The 16,471-nt window shown below is 42.0% G+C and overlaps 2 protein-coding genes across 2 annotated transcripts in view; both read left to right on the top strand.

Moving 5' to 3' along the window:
• The first annotated feature begins 819 nt into the window (after positions 1 to 819).
• On the top strand, positions 820 to 9,162 carry LOC117461781 (uncharacterized). Its single transcript, XM_034103710.2, has 14 exons — positions 820 to 1,029; positions 1,278 to 1,483; positions 1,646 to 1,783; positions 2,266 to 2,404; positions 2,496 to 3,594; positions 5,114 to 5,255; positions 5,383 to 5,526; positions 5,619 to 5,690; positions 5,894 to 5,952; positions 6,318 to 6,508; positions 6,652 to 7,052; positions 7,512 to 7,611; positions 7,843 to 8,038; positions 8,692 to 9,162. Exons 1-14 carry the CDS (start codon positions 913 to 915, stop codon positions 8,826 to 8,828), a joined length of 3,141 nt encoding a protein of 1,046 aa, XP_033959601.1. The 5' UTR covers positions 820 to 912; the 3' UTR covers positions 8,829 to 9,162.
• Positions 9,163 to 10,619: 1,457 nt separating this feature from the next.
• Positions 10,620 to 16,471, top strand: part of ppfia1 (PTPRF interacting protein alpha 1) — an 80,263-nt gene continuing 74,411 nt past the window's right edge. Inside the window, exons 1-2 of the mRNA XM_071201705.1 lie at positions 10,620 to 11,605; positions 13,914 to 14,168. Of these exons, the coding sequence (XP_071057806.1) occupies positions 13,914 to 14,168 (255 nt within the window). The 5' untranslated portion in view covers positions 10,620 to 11,605. The remainder of the gene's footprint in view (positions 11,606 to 13,913; positions 14,169 to 16,471) is intronic.

Genomic DNA, 16,471 nt, shown 5'->3' with positions numbered 1-16,471 from the left:
GAGAATGGACGCTCCCATTACCTTTAAGGGCAGCCGACACAAACGAATGCCGTGGCGATGGTGAACTGTATGAGTTTGTGGTCAGAGAGGGGAAAGGGGCAGGGGTGGAGGTCGAGTACTGGGATGTTGGTAGAGCAGACAAGGTCAAGGATGTGTCCTTTATCATGGGTGGGGAAGGTGACATATTGGGTCATTGAGAAATTGTCCAGAAGGGAGGAGAATTCAGAAGCGAGTTTGCAGATGGGGGAGTCCATGTAGATGTTGAGGTCGCCGAGGAGTAACAGACGTGGGGAGAGGGATGAAGCAATGGTGAGGAGTTCAGTGAGATCAGAGAGGAAGGAGGGGTGTGGTTTGGGGGGGCGGTAAATGAGGATAACTGTCAGTGAGGGAGGGGCTTTGAAGGCGAGGAATTCGAAGGATGGTACTGAGGGGAGGGTGAGTTCTGTAGTCTGGATGTTGTGGTTGTAGATGACAGCCAGCCCACCACCACGGCGTGAGGGGCGGGGTGAAGACATACAATACATTGCAGTGAAGACATTCACAGTAAAGTGCTGTGAACCTTACTGTGAAAGTCATGCAAAAAGTTGCCAGGTATTTATTGTGAATTCACGGTGAATATTTTTACAGTGTAGATATGCTTACGGTTTCGATTCCTTAGCATCACAATGACAAAAATATGTCAACACGCTGCCAGCAAATGTTCCTCATCATCAAATGTTATGCTTTGTTATCGTTGTGGGTGTATTAAAGTATTAGCAGTGCAATGTTGTGGAACCAGTAATGCAGCTGGTCTGATTCAATAGATTAAGGTGATAACTTGCAAGGAGGAACCATGGCCAGGTGTGTATAAAAGGATGCTGCAGGTGGATGTGAGCAGCAGATACTTGGAGACAGAGGTGAATTCAGGAAAAGATGGCCGCCGCTCTTCTGCTCCTGCTTCAGCTGGTCTCACTGGCGTCTGCATCACATCACTACGGGGGAACCGTGACCTATAGCTACAAAGGAAGAAACCCTGATGGATCATTTAGGGTGAGAGAAACTACTTTTAAACCTTTGCATCAGTTAATAATTAACTAATGTATTCATATGTATGACGTTGTTATTTTTACACTCACTTCTGTTAAAGTTTTTGCCATGCTTTAAATATAGTTTACCTCAATGTTTTCTTTTAACTGTGTTGTCTAGCTTGTTACCTTGATTGGTATATGTCAAAACACAAAATACATTGGAAATAGCGATAAAAATATGCATTAATATTATTTTAATTTTTTTCAAAGGTGGACTTCCGCGACAGGGCGACCTATGATGGGTGTCAGTACTCCCATTACCAGAGATGTAGCACTGGCAACTGTGGCTTAGTCACTAATCAACAGAGAGGCATAACCGACAGGAGCACCAATGCACCGCAAAGCAACAGACAGTGGTGTGAAACAGAAACAGTTCAACAAAGAAAAGTCCCAACTGACAAACCTTTTGACATGAGGTGAGCTTTTTCTCTGACTCAAATCATGCTAATGTTATATTTGTGGAGTCTCCATAATTGCATTGCAAACACTTGTATTTGTTGTTTTGATGCTTACCATAACATAATAAATAAAAACAAGCATCTGTATATTAATGCAGTATTTGTTTGCACACCTATCAGGGCAAGTAGCTGTTGTTGGATCCCAACACGTAACGGGGTTTCAGGTTGGAGATTTCGAACTCAAGTAGATTTGGGATCAAGATCTGACACTGGCAAACCAAACAGATCCCCAGACATTGCCATTCTACCTTTCCTACGGTAAGCTCATTCTTTATTTTGTTGTTTGATTAAATCGCTCTGTATCATGAAGGTGCAGTCCTGCAGACAGTTTCTGCTCTGCACTCACAAAGTGAAGTGACAAAATGGGTGTTAACCTTTACAGTTCTGCCTTACCATCGGCTGAAACCTCTTTCCCTAAACAGTTGTTAGATGATTGCTTTACAATTGCCTCTATTTAATAACTGTGTCTACTGCTTCCATTCATTTGAATGAAATTATATTCATTAAAAAAAGGACAACTCGCGTTGTGTTTATTCTTTTAAATGGGTGTGTCATGTGCATATACTGTAAGTATCAATTTAAATTCTTTGTGGGTGGGTTTGGGGCCACCCTAAAATAAGTCACTGTGGCCGTGCTTACTCTACTACCTCACATGTGCAGTTATAACTCTGATTATTTAATCCTTTTGGGTTTTATGGGCAGAACAGTGTTCCTCACTCGTGTTAATGTGTCCTTTCAAGAGTTCCCCAGAACTGCCCACGGACCTACAAGCTGATGTCCTTTGACCCTGATGGAGACACAGTTCGCTGCAGATATGGAGATATCAGAAATATAGAGTGCAGCGGATGTAACCAACCTTCAGGCTTTGTCTTGGATCAGGTCTGTAAATTAAAAATCAATGTCCTTATACATTTTCCAATACCTGACTGAGCCTTTGCCTCACTAAATGTCTGAATGTTTACATTGTTAGGGTTCCTGCTCCTTACATTACCGCAATGCCATCGCCAACCCAAGTGTTTTTGGATTTGAGTTGGTGGTGGAGGACTTCCCGCAAAGGCCCATCTCTCTGTCCTACACCGATGGAACCCAATCCTACAAGGCTCCACTGATTCCCATGAGGCATAAACGAGCCTCCTTCCAAACATATCCTCCCACGACTTCAGCATCATCCAGGACTGCAACGCCAAACAGAACCCCATGGTGGTGGCATCATAATCCAACTCCAGCACCAACCACGACTGAAGTGCCAACCCCAACCCCATGGTGGTGGCATCATAATCCAACTCCAGCACCAACCACGACTGAGGTACCAACCCCAACCCCATGGTGGTGGCATCATAATCCAACTCCAGCACCAACCACGACTGAGGTACCAACCCCAACCCCATGGTGGTGGCATCATAATCCAACTCCAGCACCAACCACGACTGAGGTACCAACCCCAACCCCATGGTGGTGGCATCATAATCCAACTCCAGCACCAACCACGACTGAGGTACCAACCCCAACCCCATGGTGGTGGCATCATAATCCAACTCCAGCACCAACCACGACTGAGGTACCAACCCCAACCCCATGGTGGTGGCATCATAATCGAACTCCAGCACCAACCACGACTGAAGTGCCAACCCCAACCCCATGGTGGTGGCATCATAATCCAACTCCAGCACCAACCACGACTGAGGTACCAACCCCAACCCCATGGTGGTGGCATCATAATCCAACTCCAGCACCAACCACGACTGAAGTGCCAACCCCAACCCCATGGTGGTGGCATCATAATCCAACTCCAGCACCAACCACAACTGCACCACCAACCACAACCCCATGGGGGTGGTGGTATCATTCTACACCTCCAGCACCGACCACAACTGCACCACCAACCACAACCCCATGGCGGTGGTGGTATCATCATTCAACTCCAGCAACAACTACACGTCACACACCAGCCCCACCTCTACCCACATACCGGCCGTGGCTGCATACAACTCCAACCACCACTGACAACAGACACCTGCATGGCACCACGCCTCCTCTCAGTAAACTGCCTTTGCAATTCTCCTTTCTTGGTGAGTATGGTTGTACTTGTCCTCAATTAGTAAATCCATACTTACAGAAAAGCTGTTGCTGCACTGCCTTCAATGGGTGTAACCTGTCATGCACCTCTTGCAGCTCTAAACTTAATTTGAAACGTCTTATTTTTTGTTCTACATTTTGGTTTTAAATACACTCTTTAGCATAAGAAGTAAGTAAATGTTCTACACCTGCATAGAGACATTTTAGTTGTTCTGAAAACCCTAACGGCCCGTCTACACTACAGCGTCGAGAGCGTCGAAAGCTCCAAGCAGCTCCAAGCTGCCCATTCACTTTCAATGGGGTGACGCCACGTAGCCGCGCTTTTTCGCCGAACTGAATTGTGGGTAGCCGAGCGAGGTGTCTCAGGCGACCCAGGCGACCAGAAGTTGAACATTGTTCAACTTCTGGTCGCCTGGACGCCGGAGTAGCCAGCGCCAGCCAATCAAATCCCGTTTCCCAAAATCTGACAGCTGAAGCGCTAGCCAATCAAACCGCGTCTAAGCTGGGAGAGATATCCCGCCGTTCATTTCTATATTTTCAAAAAAAGTCGGAGGAGAAACTAACTATCGCCGTAGCGAATCACCCGGTTTTGTATGACCAGACCCTCTTCACCTACCGGGATACAAACCGGAGGAACCAGGCATGGAGGGAGGTGGCAGAGGCAGTGGGGGAAACTGGTAGGTTTTCGCCTGTTTGGGGAGTTTATATATATATATATTGCTCGCATAAAATCCCCGGGGGTTTTTGCTTTGTATGTCGGGGGCGGGAGATTCATGTGATTGGTTGTTGGCCGTGTTGCTTGAATAAAATCCCCAAGCTCCAGACACGCCCAGCTCCAAGCTATTTTTGGAGCTGTAGTGTGGACGCTCCGTAACCCTAATCCTTAGGTGAGACTCACAATTATGGATTTGCGATTTTCCTTTGGTTTCTTAGGTTTATGCAAATGTACATGACCGGCTCTTTCAGGTAAAATATTAGGAATGTTAGGGATTAGGGTTGTGACATTTATAAATCCCGAAAAATGCCAGGATTGTTGGATCTTTAAAAAAAAATCATGACATTAGTATTTTGAAGCTGTCGTTTTTTATTTATTTCAAGTGGTCTCTAGCGCCATCTGGTGGAATTTCTTATTTTTAGAAATAATTTTCAACATGTTGTCTGTGTGTCGGTGCCTTAACAAGAGGCCAGAATCAAGGAACTTACAATTATGGTTTTGAAGATGGGCTTCATTTGAAAATTAATGGGGGTGCGGGAAAATGTCAGGGATAATACGGCCTCACAGCTTTCTGCAACAGTCCGCACAAACTAGTGGAAAAGCCGTAATTTGAAGATAGCAATTTTTAGATTTCCCTCTTCAAAACCCTATCCCTCACCTGAAGATATTTAGCCTTTGACAGCTAATGAATATAATCTGCTGTGACAGCTTTGATGTTTTGAGATATAGACAATGACAAAGTGGTTTTAAGAACTGATCAAGAACTCTTAGAGAACTGTTGCACTTTTTAACTGCAGTGGACCCACCTGCTCCCTCGTGTGTTGATGGACTCTACTTGCCAAAGTTTGTGCACCCAACACCTGAAGATGGACAACACATCAATGCAGAGGTCAACAAAGAAGTGGAGATCAGAGTCCGAGCACAAGCTTCACATGCAACGTAAGTGAGAATCAACGTGATGAGTATTGCCTTGTGGCGTCAGAACATTATCAGCATTTCTGCTAGTGAGATAACTTCAGCGATAAGAAGGAAATATCTGGTTTCTTTCTCTTTTGTTTTCACACAGACTACATGATATCATCATCAGTGGGCCACTGAATATCACCAAGCACAGAAGCACGCATGGAGACTTTGTCATTAGGTGGACGCCTGGCCCTGATGATGTGGGGGATCATTACCCAATCTGCTTTGCTGTTGAATCAGTAATCGAGTGAGTGAGCCTTACATTTATTTTCTATTTTATACAATTAGTATGCATTTGTGTGTGTTAAATATTGATTTCACTTTTCCCACATTTTACAGTCCCGCCTCTACCCTCCCCCCTCAAACCACAATTTATTACGGTCTCCATTCTCACGTCCCCCAATCTCCACAGTAAGTAACAGTTTGATATTTTTGAATCAAACTTAAAAAGCTATAAACGACATTGACATAAACAAATAAATCGTCTGCATATTGATTTTAGTGACTATGTGGTTAAAGTTACCTACAATTCGAACACCTTACTGAATGAGTAACAGGCTCCTTAAACAAAAAAAACGATTCAAGATAAATCTTTGGTCATTGATGCTTTTCAGGTCCGGCATCTATCAGTCCGAGATGAGGTGCGTTCTGGTGAACATCGGTCAAAGACTAAGTAAGAACGATTTTTGTTTAACATCAACATTTTATAGTAGAACTACAAACTGGAACGGCGTTTATATTATAACCAAAAGGTTACATTCCATTAGTGGCTTCATGGACTTTTGCAAGGCCGTTGTGTTTGATCAAATCAAACCCATTACTGTAGGCGAAAAACACCACCCATGTCCTGAATTTATATTAACTGAAACCTTTATTTTGGTCAAACAATATTTAAGGATCAAACAAGTCAATATAAATCTTTGTTAACTAGCTTTGCAGTCTTCTTCTTGTCTGTTCTGGAGCGTTACTGCCACCTGTAGACTAGAACCATCAGTGTAATGTGTATTTATTTTGTAAACAATTTATCTCTTGCTCTAGTTGAATCCCATGTGACCTGCCATGAGTCCTCAATGACGGTAGAGGTTGAGAGATCTTCTCTCCCTGGACTTCATGAGGATCATTTACGCCTCAGTGACCCCAGCAACACGGCCTGCAACCTGCAGACGAACTCCAACAGCACGCACATCATCGCGGTCGTACCCCTCAACGCCTGCGGCACTCAGATCGAGGTAACAGTAGAGCATCTGTTTCATCACCTGCCGGTTACCTGCCGGTACAATGTATTAGACATTAAAGCATGTAAACAGGTTCTAGTTGACACCCCAAATACACATATGAACATGAACACAATATGTCCCCTTTAACTCTGCAGGAAGATGAGGAAAACCTGGTTTTCAAAAATGAAATCACCACGGTGGACAACATACACGACCTGGTCACCAGGAACCACCTGCTGGAGGTCCAGTTCTACTGCCAGTACCCCAAACGTGGGAACGTGTCGCAGGGCTTCACAGCACACAGGAGGAATGTGGTGGTGTGGGATAAAGGCTTCGGAAAGTTCACCTACGAGTTTGAGTTCTACCCAGACAGCCAATATAGACAAATGGTTGATCCAGGGCTGTACCCTCTGGAGTACGATGTGACGGATAGGATCTTCATGCAGATAGAGGCCAAATCTACCGTCAACAACACCCAGCTGTTTGTGGAGTCCTGCAGTGCGGCGCCATATGACACCCCCAACTACTGGCCAACATACTCCATCATCGAGAATGGGTAGGCATGAGCACGCCATCTAGTGGCAACAGGGGACATAACAATGCATTGGGAAAGACGTGCTGTGTCAGAGCATAGAGTAACGAAACTGCCCGAGGTGGGAATGACATGTTTTCAGGCAGTTGATTAATATGGGATTTAATCAGGCAAAACAATTATTATTATTGTCTTTATTGAACAAGGACCATCAATACACATAGGTTAATCTCAAAAAGAGAACATTTCCATCTGCAGTCCTCCATCAGGTTGTTAAAAAACAAAAAAACGAGTATGTTTCAAACTTTTTGAAAAAGGCTTCCAAAAATACATTACGCCAAATGTGGCTATTGGTGTCTGAATTGATTTCCTTTTAATGTATCAAAATTAGCATTAGATTAGCAATTTTAGCGATTACCAATCGTGAGGCATGGACTCACAGACGCAATATTTCTTAACTTTTCTTTTTGTTGTTACTGTTAGGTGTAATTTGGACCAAACGGTGCAGGTGCATCTGAGCGCCAACCCGAGACAGTTCAGGTTCAGCATGGAGGCCTTCCAGTTCATCGGCTTGCACGACCAGGTGAACAATCTAATATGTGTCTATACTCTCTGATCTTTTACTTAATACAAATAATTAATACCACAGTGTAGGAATACTCTGTTGCATGTAGTCTGACATTTTTACTAAAGTAAAAGTACAAAAGTGTCGATATATTTTGTCTTTGATCCAACCACAGCTCTGTTATTTCTCCACTTGAAAAAAAGTCTGTATATCTGCTGATGTAATGACAGCGTGTTGTGTTGCGTTCAGGTGTACATCAGCTGTTCAGTGCTGATGTGTGAGGCAGGGAGCAGCGGCACCAGGTGCTCACAGGGGTGCATCAACTCCCCCCTTACTGGGCATCATCATCACCGCAAGAGAGAGGCCATCACTCAGAGCGCCAGGCACTTCATTTCCCAGGGTCCTCTGCGTTTGAAGAGATCAGCGGAGAGCACCGGGAGCCCAGGTACGTTTTCCCCTCAGAAGTGCCTGCCTACTTTGAGGCTACGGTTGAAAAGTGAAAATTAGGACCTGTGTCTTTTCCTAGCCACTTTTCCTTAACGGGACTTCTGGAACATAGTGACATCACTAGTTATCACTTGTGCTCATATTGGCTGGTGCTGCAACACATTGTGATAGGCTAAGGGGCGGGACATCTCTAAGTGGTTGACCAATCACAACAGAGCCGGCCAGCTAACCAATCAGAGCAGACTGGGCTCTGGTTTCAGACAGAGGGTGAAAAGAGGTGCTGCAGCACAGGCAGTATGAGAAGAATAAAGAGCTTTTTGAACATTAAAGCATGGAGACATGTCACAGTAGAGACACTTTACTGATATGAGAATGAGCAGATTAGGTTCTAACCTTAGTGAAAAAGTGATGGGCCTTAGGTATTGTGGGACAGGATTTTCCAGTGTATCCTAAAGGAGATATCAAGCATTAAAGCTTCTTTCCTTTCATCAACATTTTAAAAAGCTGTTATCATGGATGCCACTTAGAGACCTCGGGTCGTTTCACTCGGTCAAGAACCTTCCTGGACTAATAAGACAATTCGACCATGTCCTCTGAGGAGTTAGTCTTTGGAAATGTGAAATTTAAAATAACGCTTCTCTTTCTCTCCAGCGACCCCCCTGAATCTGAACCTGGTGTTCATCGTTGGATGTCTTCTTGCAGCCGCTGGCATGATCAGTGCAGTGGCCCTGTACAAAGTCAGAGCCTCAAAGGTCAAATACCAACCGTTGCCCTCTTTTGAAAACTAAGAAAGCGGCCGTTTCAGAATACCCATTTTGTTATCGGTTGCATTTGACTACATTAAGCTTCTTGTGTTTTAATGCTATCAGATAACGAGTCTTCATGTGTGCCTTATGGGTTATAAGTGATGTTTATTGTGGTGTTAACCACTGTTTACAGTGTAATCCTATGTAGCTTCACAAGTGATTCTTCTATCATGTACTCCATTATGATTTAAAACTTGATTGATATGTGAATCCAATCAGTGTAATGCTTAATGTTAATAGTACATGTAAAACTTAATTATTCCGCCTTATCCTAACTCCTTTAGGCTAATGTTTCAATAAAAACTCTCTCACATCTCTTTTGCTTTTGTCCAATGTATTTCTCTTTCTCTCTTCAAACACACATCTTGGATAGTTTATTTAATATAATACAAATGGCATTATATGTAATGCTTTCCTGTTGCTGAACCTCATTGTTACCCTTTAGTGTGCATTTGACCTGGGATTGAGCTCTGTATTTATTTACTGTTGAAGATGACTGGTAAAGGAAAGTTGTCATATAGATATGAGGGAGAAAAGTGTTTAATAAAACAACTTGATATAACATACGTTTATAAATCCTGATTATAGAGAGTAGATTACTTTGAGGTTTCAGCGATTGAATGGAAACAGTCCCATTTGTCATATTATTGCAATTATAAGGGTTTTAAACCCATACGCTAACGTTCAGTTGTAGAAACGGGTAATTGAATCCTCTCAGTAACATTATAATGTAGACATTCTGCATTATGTATTCTTCTGTTGATATGCCACACGATGGCGCCACTATTATCTTTATTGTGAAACCAACATAATAGTTATCAGATATTTTATCCAACATAATTAAAATGCCCAATGTAACATCAAAATTACAAAATATACAATATTACACCGTACAATCCAAGCAAAATTCTGGTTTCATTAATACTTAAACATCACTGCATATATTTTTATATACACATTTTAACATATTGATTATTTTATATATTTAAGCACAATTTGAACATTTCTACATATTATTATAAAATACAAATTACAAATATTATATTGTATTTTATCTTCTTTTTGCACATTATTTCCTTAACTTCTTATCTTTAGAAAAATAAGTTATTTTTATTAAATTGTTATCATTTCATTGCACATTTTAACTTTTATTTCTTATTATTATATAAACATTTGTATTCTTTTTTATCGTCTTAATGCACATTTTAACTTTTTTTGTTTTTATTAAGCTGTCATTTAGCTTTTAAAAACATTCCAGACCGATGACAGAAACACATGTCATTGTATTTATGCAAACTGTGGTTTCAGGTAATTCTTCCATTTGAAGGATTTTCCACAGGAAGTGAAAATGCTGCTCTTCCATTTCCTCCTGTTTCTCATTTGATGGTCTTATTGCACATTTTAACTTTAATTTCTTACGTTTGTATAAATATGTATTATTATATTTAATGTTATTGTCTTATTGCACATTTTCACTTTAACTTCTCAGGTTTATATAAATATGCATTATTCTATTTTATGTTATTGCCTTATTGCACATATTTATTTTAACTTCTTATATATTCAATTTATTTTAAGTGTTGTTTTGTTTTATATCTTCTTACTGCACATCACATGTTTTACTCCAACTTCTTAGGTTTGTATACATGTGTATTATTTTATTTGTATTGTATGGTCATATTGCACATTTCACTTTATACTCTGTTTCGTGTCTTCAGGAACTGCTCTCCCTGTTCCTCCTGTTGCAGACCTGTATCTCTTCCAGGCTAATGCTAACAGAGCTAGCTTCAGAGTGTCCCGACTGCCGAGGCTGGCAGGCAAGAGGCGACAGGGAAGGACCGGACTCAAGGACCTTTTTGGGGGGGAAAACCGAGACAACACCACCAACTCGGACGGACACGAAGGGATTATAACATTTTTATTTGCGGTTTGGGGTTTTCCAAACGGATCAAAGCATCGCTAACGTTTCAATGTTAGCTGGAAGTTTGTGATGATGTGGTGACGCGACGGGAAGCTAACGTTAGCTCAGTGGCTAACTTCATAGCTACTTGATAGATTAATCACTTTTAGCAAAGCTTTTAAAACCTATTTTTAAATCAATATTTTCGGTAATGTAAGATAAATAGCTATGAGATGTTTTACCATGTTGTCTACTTTTATATGGAATAGAGAGTATCTTTAGAAGTTAGTCCATTTAATCTAGCAACCGTTAGCTACCTAGCTGGCTAGTGGCTAACATTGGCTAGCTGTCGACTTTTAAACTCCCAAATAATTCTGTTTCAAATTAGCTAAGGCTAGCCGGGCTACAACTGTTTCCACCTAACCGTACCGTACTGTACCAGCACATGTCTAGCTGGTGTGATATCTTATTACCAGCTGGTTAAACGTAATATTCGTTTGTTTTGAAAAGCAAACATAAGACACTTTACTTCCAAATCTAGATATGCAAGCTTACTTAATGCTAGCTTGCTAACGTTGGGTTAGCCGGCCAAACTTGGAAAACTGCCCCTCTGCTCACTTGATGTGGGTTTCTCTTTGAGGCCTTTAGGAAATTATCCCCTATTTTTTTCACCCAGAAGACTCGTTTTTTGACAGCCTTATTACAGCCCTGCCTGGGAATGGATTTTATATTCTAAACTGAAGGATATTTGTGAAGGTTTTAACACACGATTGGAGTACCTGGACTTTGTTGACGTTTACTTGGCATCATAAAGTAACGTGGATTACAAAGGCTGTTGGAATAACTGCATTCTTCAAAGGTGAGAGGTTCACATCTTTAGGCAGATAATATCGAAATCAAAAGTAAAAATAAATCTGAATCAGAAATATGTTTACTGTCAAGTATGGTTTACAAATGCGAGGAATGTGCCTTGGTGTACATGGTGCATACCTAAACACAGTGATACATTGAAAGAAAATTAACAAAAAAGTAAAGCAATTGTAGAAAAAACTTTAAAATATAGAGAAATATTGACATGAAATATTGAAAAAAAGTATGTGCAGTATTGTTACGAAAAGTGAAAAGCTGTACAGCTATTTAAAGATGTAGCTTCGTATACAGATGTGCACTTATTTCGGAGGGGCATGAAGGACTGCCATTAATTAAATACAAATGTATTATCTGCATAGTTTGCATCAATGTAATGTATAGTGTCTATGGACTGGCTGTGGGTAAGTGTCAGATGTGGGTGGTTTGTAGAAGTGACCAATCATATTTCTTGATTGTATCATAGTGGATAACACTGACAGAACTGTACTTCAGTTGTTGGCTTCTTTAAAAACCCATTACTGCAGAATGTTGCAACCTAGTGTAAAGTGAATTTGATTATTTAAAAATGATAATTGCACAAATTACTCATTGAGTCACAAGTGCTGCAGCCTTTAGTCCTAGTTTGTCCAGATTTGCCTCTCGGTTAGCATCCTCGTCCAATGGAAAGACATGCACCTGGCTAAAGAGGGTTTTACGCTGACATCTATTTAGCTTCCGGAGGTTGTCATCTTTACCTTTTGGTTGTAATGTCTGTGCTGAGTTACACTGGACCCACCATCTGTCACTCCCTCTCATGGGTGCTGTGGGACCCTCCCCCTCATACACATTGTTGAGCCTGAATGGCCTGACCTCGATATGCAGTGATGGTTTGTATTGCTGTTAAATTAGGTTACATTTCCCTCCTTCCACAGAAATAGGGTCCATCTAAAACATGCATTGTGATAATTAATTAAGGATGACGGGTTGATTTCTATCTCGTTAATTTGATTTCTATCTAGTTAATTTGAGTGTATCGGGTATGGTCCAGCTCTTTTTGTGAGATGCAGTCAAGTGTTGGTGCACTGAACCGAAAAACAGTATCTGAAAGCAAATGGCTTTTGGCATTTCAGGCGCTGCTTAAGATGAAGTGGTATCCTCGCTCTGGCTCCCACTGAGTTCCCCACTGCACTTGTTCTAATTTATAAGTCGTTATTCCTTGTAGGTATTTTAAATCCAGCTCACATGATTCTTGGCTGTTTGTCTCACAGTCTGTCTACAGGTCCTAAGCGCCTCGGTGTGGAGAGTGGCTCTAATTCTGCAGACCTTCCTGCAGCTGTTGTTAGACACAGCTTTCTTAATTGATTTAAAGCTCAGTTATTTCATAACAGTACGAATGTAGGTTAACTCGACCGTCTACTCTAGTTAACCATTATTAATAATCATCAGTAAGTGTTCTCTTCTGCTTTGTCAGTACACTTTCGTAATAGCCAATGCTTTGGTGTCTGCAAAGTATGCTGATAAAATCACCCCATCGATGCACCTTACTTGCCCTCTGTCTTCTGTGTTATCTCAAATCTGTCTAGAGGGGGGGTCTGCTTTAGAACATAAGCCACTTTAAAACCCAGGTTGGAAACCACTTTAATTTACAATTAAGCTCCAATGAATTTCGAACTGTTTTTTTTTTATGTATTCGTAATTTGAAGGGAAACGGTGTGACTTTATACCCTGAGATTATTTGTTGACGACAGCAATCTTTTAGCCCGACACTTTTTTACCGGTGTCCGTTGATTAAGCTGTTGGGGAGGAGAGTGAATGAAAGTCGTACGGAAAGTCCAACCGATCGGCTACAAACTGAACTTTCCTTGGACGGGAGTACTGGCATTTTATAGATCTGTGTTCTGGCTTTTACATAATTGAATATTGAGCATGAATTAGGGCTGCACAACATGCGACATTGTGTTAAAGGGTTTGATGATATTTTGATATGAGACGTTTTTTCAGCCACTTAACTTCAACGAAAATCAAATCCACTAAATACTGTACATATGTTTTGTTAAGTAAGTCCAACTATTTAGCCTTAAACAAATATTGAGCTTTCTTCGATTTCTTTCGATATTGCGCTAGACTAGTCCATATTCCAATTACTTTAAGATGTTGATGAATTTGCCGCCCTCGCTTTCATACTGAATGTTGCAGTTAACCGACTTTCTGTCCTCCTGACTGCTTCATACTTTTCTAAATACCTTCATGCCTTTATTCCAACTCTAAACTGTTTCTCCTCTTTTGATCTCCTCTTCCCTGTCCATCCCTGGCTGCAGATGATGTGCGAGGTGATGCCCACCATCAGCGAGTCGGAGGGGGGCGGCGGGCGGCGGGGCTCGGGCTCCCCGCTGCAGTCGGACTCTGAAGGTCACTTCGAGTCGCTGATGGTGTCCATGCTGGAGGAGAGGGATCGTCTTCTGGACACTCTGAGGGAGTCGCAGGAGAATCTGGGCCTGACGCAAGGCAAACTGCACGAAGTCAGCCACGAGAGAGACTCCCTGCAGAGACAACTCAACACCGCTCTGCCACAGGTCCGTTTTGATGATATGATAATGTATAAAGTGAGATTAGAGAGATGTATCGCCTCCCAAAGCTGCACCACATAAAGAGAGAGACTCCCTCTGCAGGGGTTTGATCCTTTTCAGACCGTGTACATGCACCAGCACCTACAGCACACACTACAGGAAACACCCCGGACACAATGGGGCCGCTTCAGCAGGGAAGATAGCAGTCCCCTGCTGAGCACCTGCATGCCTCTTGCTGCCAAGCGTTGATCTCTTTTGGATGACAGATCTTTGGCTCCGGCAGCAGAGAAAGCGAGGCCAGAGTTTGGTGTGGTTTTGGGAGTTGAATGAATGACTGGTTGCAAGGTGCAACGAGGCGTGTGGCGTTGGCATCAAAGGTAAAATGCGTCACGAAGATAAAAGAAACTTCAAATTGAGAACATCTTCTTTTAGAGTAATATTTCATAACATCATTTCAAATATCTTTCATCGTACTGTGCATATACTAAATAAGCAATAAGCCCCTTACTGTAATTAGATTGGCAGGCTTCTATGTCTAATATTGGCATAACATAACATGGAGGATATCATGATCCCGACTTTGCTCATCTGCTTGTGGGACTCGTGTTTCTGCCGTCTGTGGTCGTACATTTAAAACAAAGGGATCAGGTTTCCAGCTGTAATGATGCGTAACAGGTAATCAGCTAAGCCCTGTTGTAGTTCTGGTTCTATATGCATGCAGGGTATGGAGTCAACAGGCCGCTTACTTTCAGTGTCTGATGGACTTTCTATGACATGAGGGAGAGGACTACAAGTGATCTCCGCTCAGAATATGGCGGATGCTGGATCTCAGTGTTCAGGTCTGCAGAGAGGAAGCAGAGCAGATTACTCTGAGCTCCGACTCATAGTATCCCAACTGTCCTGGAACATCAGATGGTGAAAGCTGATGTTTAACACACTTGTGAGAAGCTGAGGCCTTTTCTCTGCAGCTGTGTGTTTCACAGCCTACGTCCCACTCAAAACATTCCACTGTGTTAGGACTCTGATCCGCTCATGGACTGCAGGATACACACATGGAGATAAACATGTACAGCAAGTAAAGCCTTTTCATCACAAGCAGTCACACCGGCTATAATGTGGGTGACGCGTATATATACGGCGGCGTGCGTTGAAGCTTGCCGGTGGGCGTGTCTGAAACTCGACCAACAACCAATCACATGAATCTCCCGCCCCGGACGCACAAGCACGCAGTTTGATTGGCTCGAGCTTGTACTGACATATGATTTGATTGGCTGACGCTTCAAAAGTTGAACCTTTCTCAACTTTTGAAGCGACGGAACCACAATGCAGTTGGGCAAAGCGTGACGTCACCCCATTCAACGTGAATCAACGCTTCTTCCCATTCACTTCAACTTCCCGTGTGGACGGGCCGTCGGGGTTCAATTGATCACAGGATTAGAGCCGAGCTGCGACACAATACATGCTTTTTTGTCACATGTACAATATCTACAGCATAGGTTTAAAGTAATATATGTATATAAAGTAAATCAAGGTTTTATTCGGGCTAAAGATATAAAAGGCTTTAATCTGAAAAAGCATGATTTCTTCTATTGCATTGCATTTTAGCATTCAGGAATACAATTACACATTTTAGTAAAAAAGGGACAAGCATGCTTGAGAAGTTTTTAATCGCAACATCTTTAAGTCAATCCTCTTATAAACAATATATATATGTGTTTCCCTTTTGTTCGTCATCTTTGTGTGTGTGTGTGTGTGTGTGTGTGTGTGTGTGTGTGTGTGTGTGTGTGGCTGTGTGTGTGTGTGTGGTCAGCTGATCATCTGGCTGTCTGCCAGGCCTCTTGGGATTTGTATTTGCAAGGCAAGAAAAACCAGCTGTCAAAAAAAGTAGCAGCCATTTATATCGTCTAACCTGGCGTTAATACAGTATGTGATGTTCCTGTGCAGTTAGCGAGACTTAACATGTCTTTTCTGATTACCTAAAGTAAGGAATTCTCGGCAGTCCCCCTTACAGAATAAAAGATTTGAACATCTGTGAATAATTTGAGGATGTCATAACTTAAACCTGTTTTATAAAATGTGTTGGCTGTCTATTGCAACCGTACCACTTTCCTATCTTCCCTTTGTTAATAATTCCACATGTACAACTTGCTTTGTTCTTGGCTTGGGACTTTTGTAAACCTCATTTGATAGAGGATTTAATTGCGGTTCAATAAAACATGCACCCAATGGGGAACTAAAGGTGGAACAAGTGTATTGAAGTTGAAGGCTGGTAGGCAATTTGTTTTTAATTAAAAGGAACATTACGTGTG

Source organism: Pseudochaenichthys georgianus, chromosome 3, assembly GCF_902827115.2.
Source record: "Pseudochaenichthys georgianus chromosome 3, fPseGeo1.2, whole genome shotgun sequence".
Taxonomy (NCBI): domain Eukaryota; kingdom Metazoa; phylum Chordata; class Actinopteri; order Perciformes; family Channichthyidae; genus Pseudochaenichthys; species Pseudochaenichthys georgianus.
This window is presented reverse-complemented; position numbering and strand designations above follow the sequence as displayed.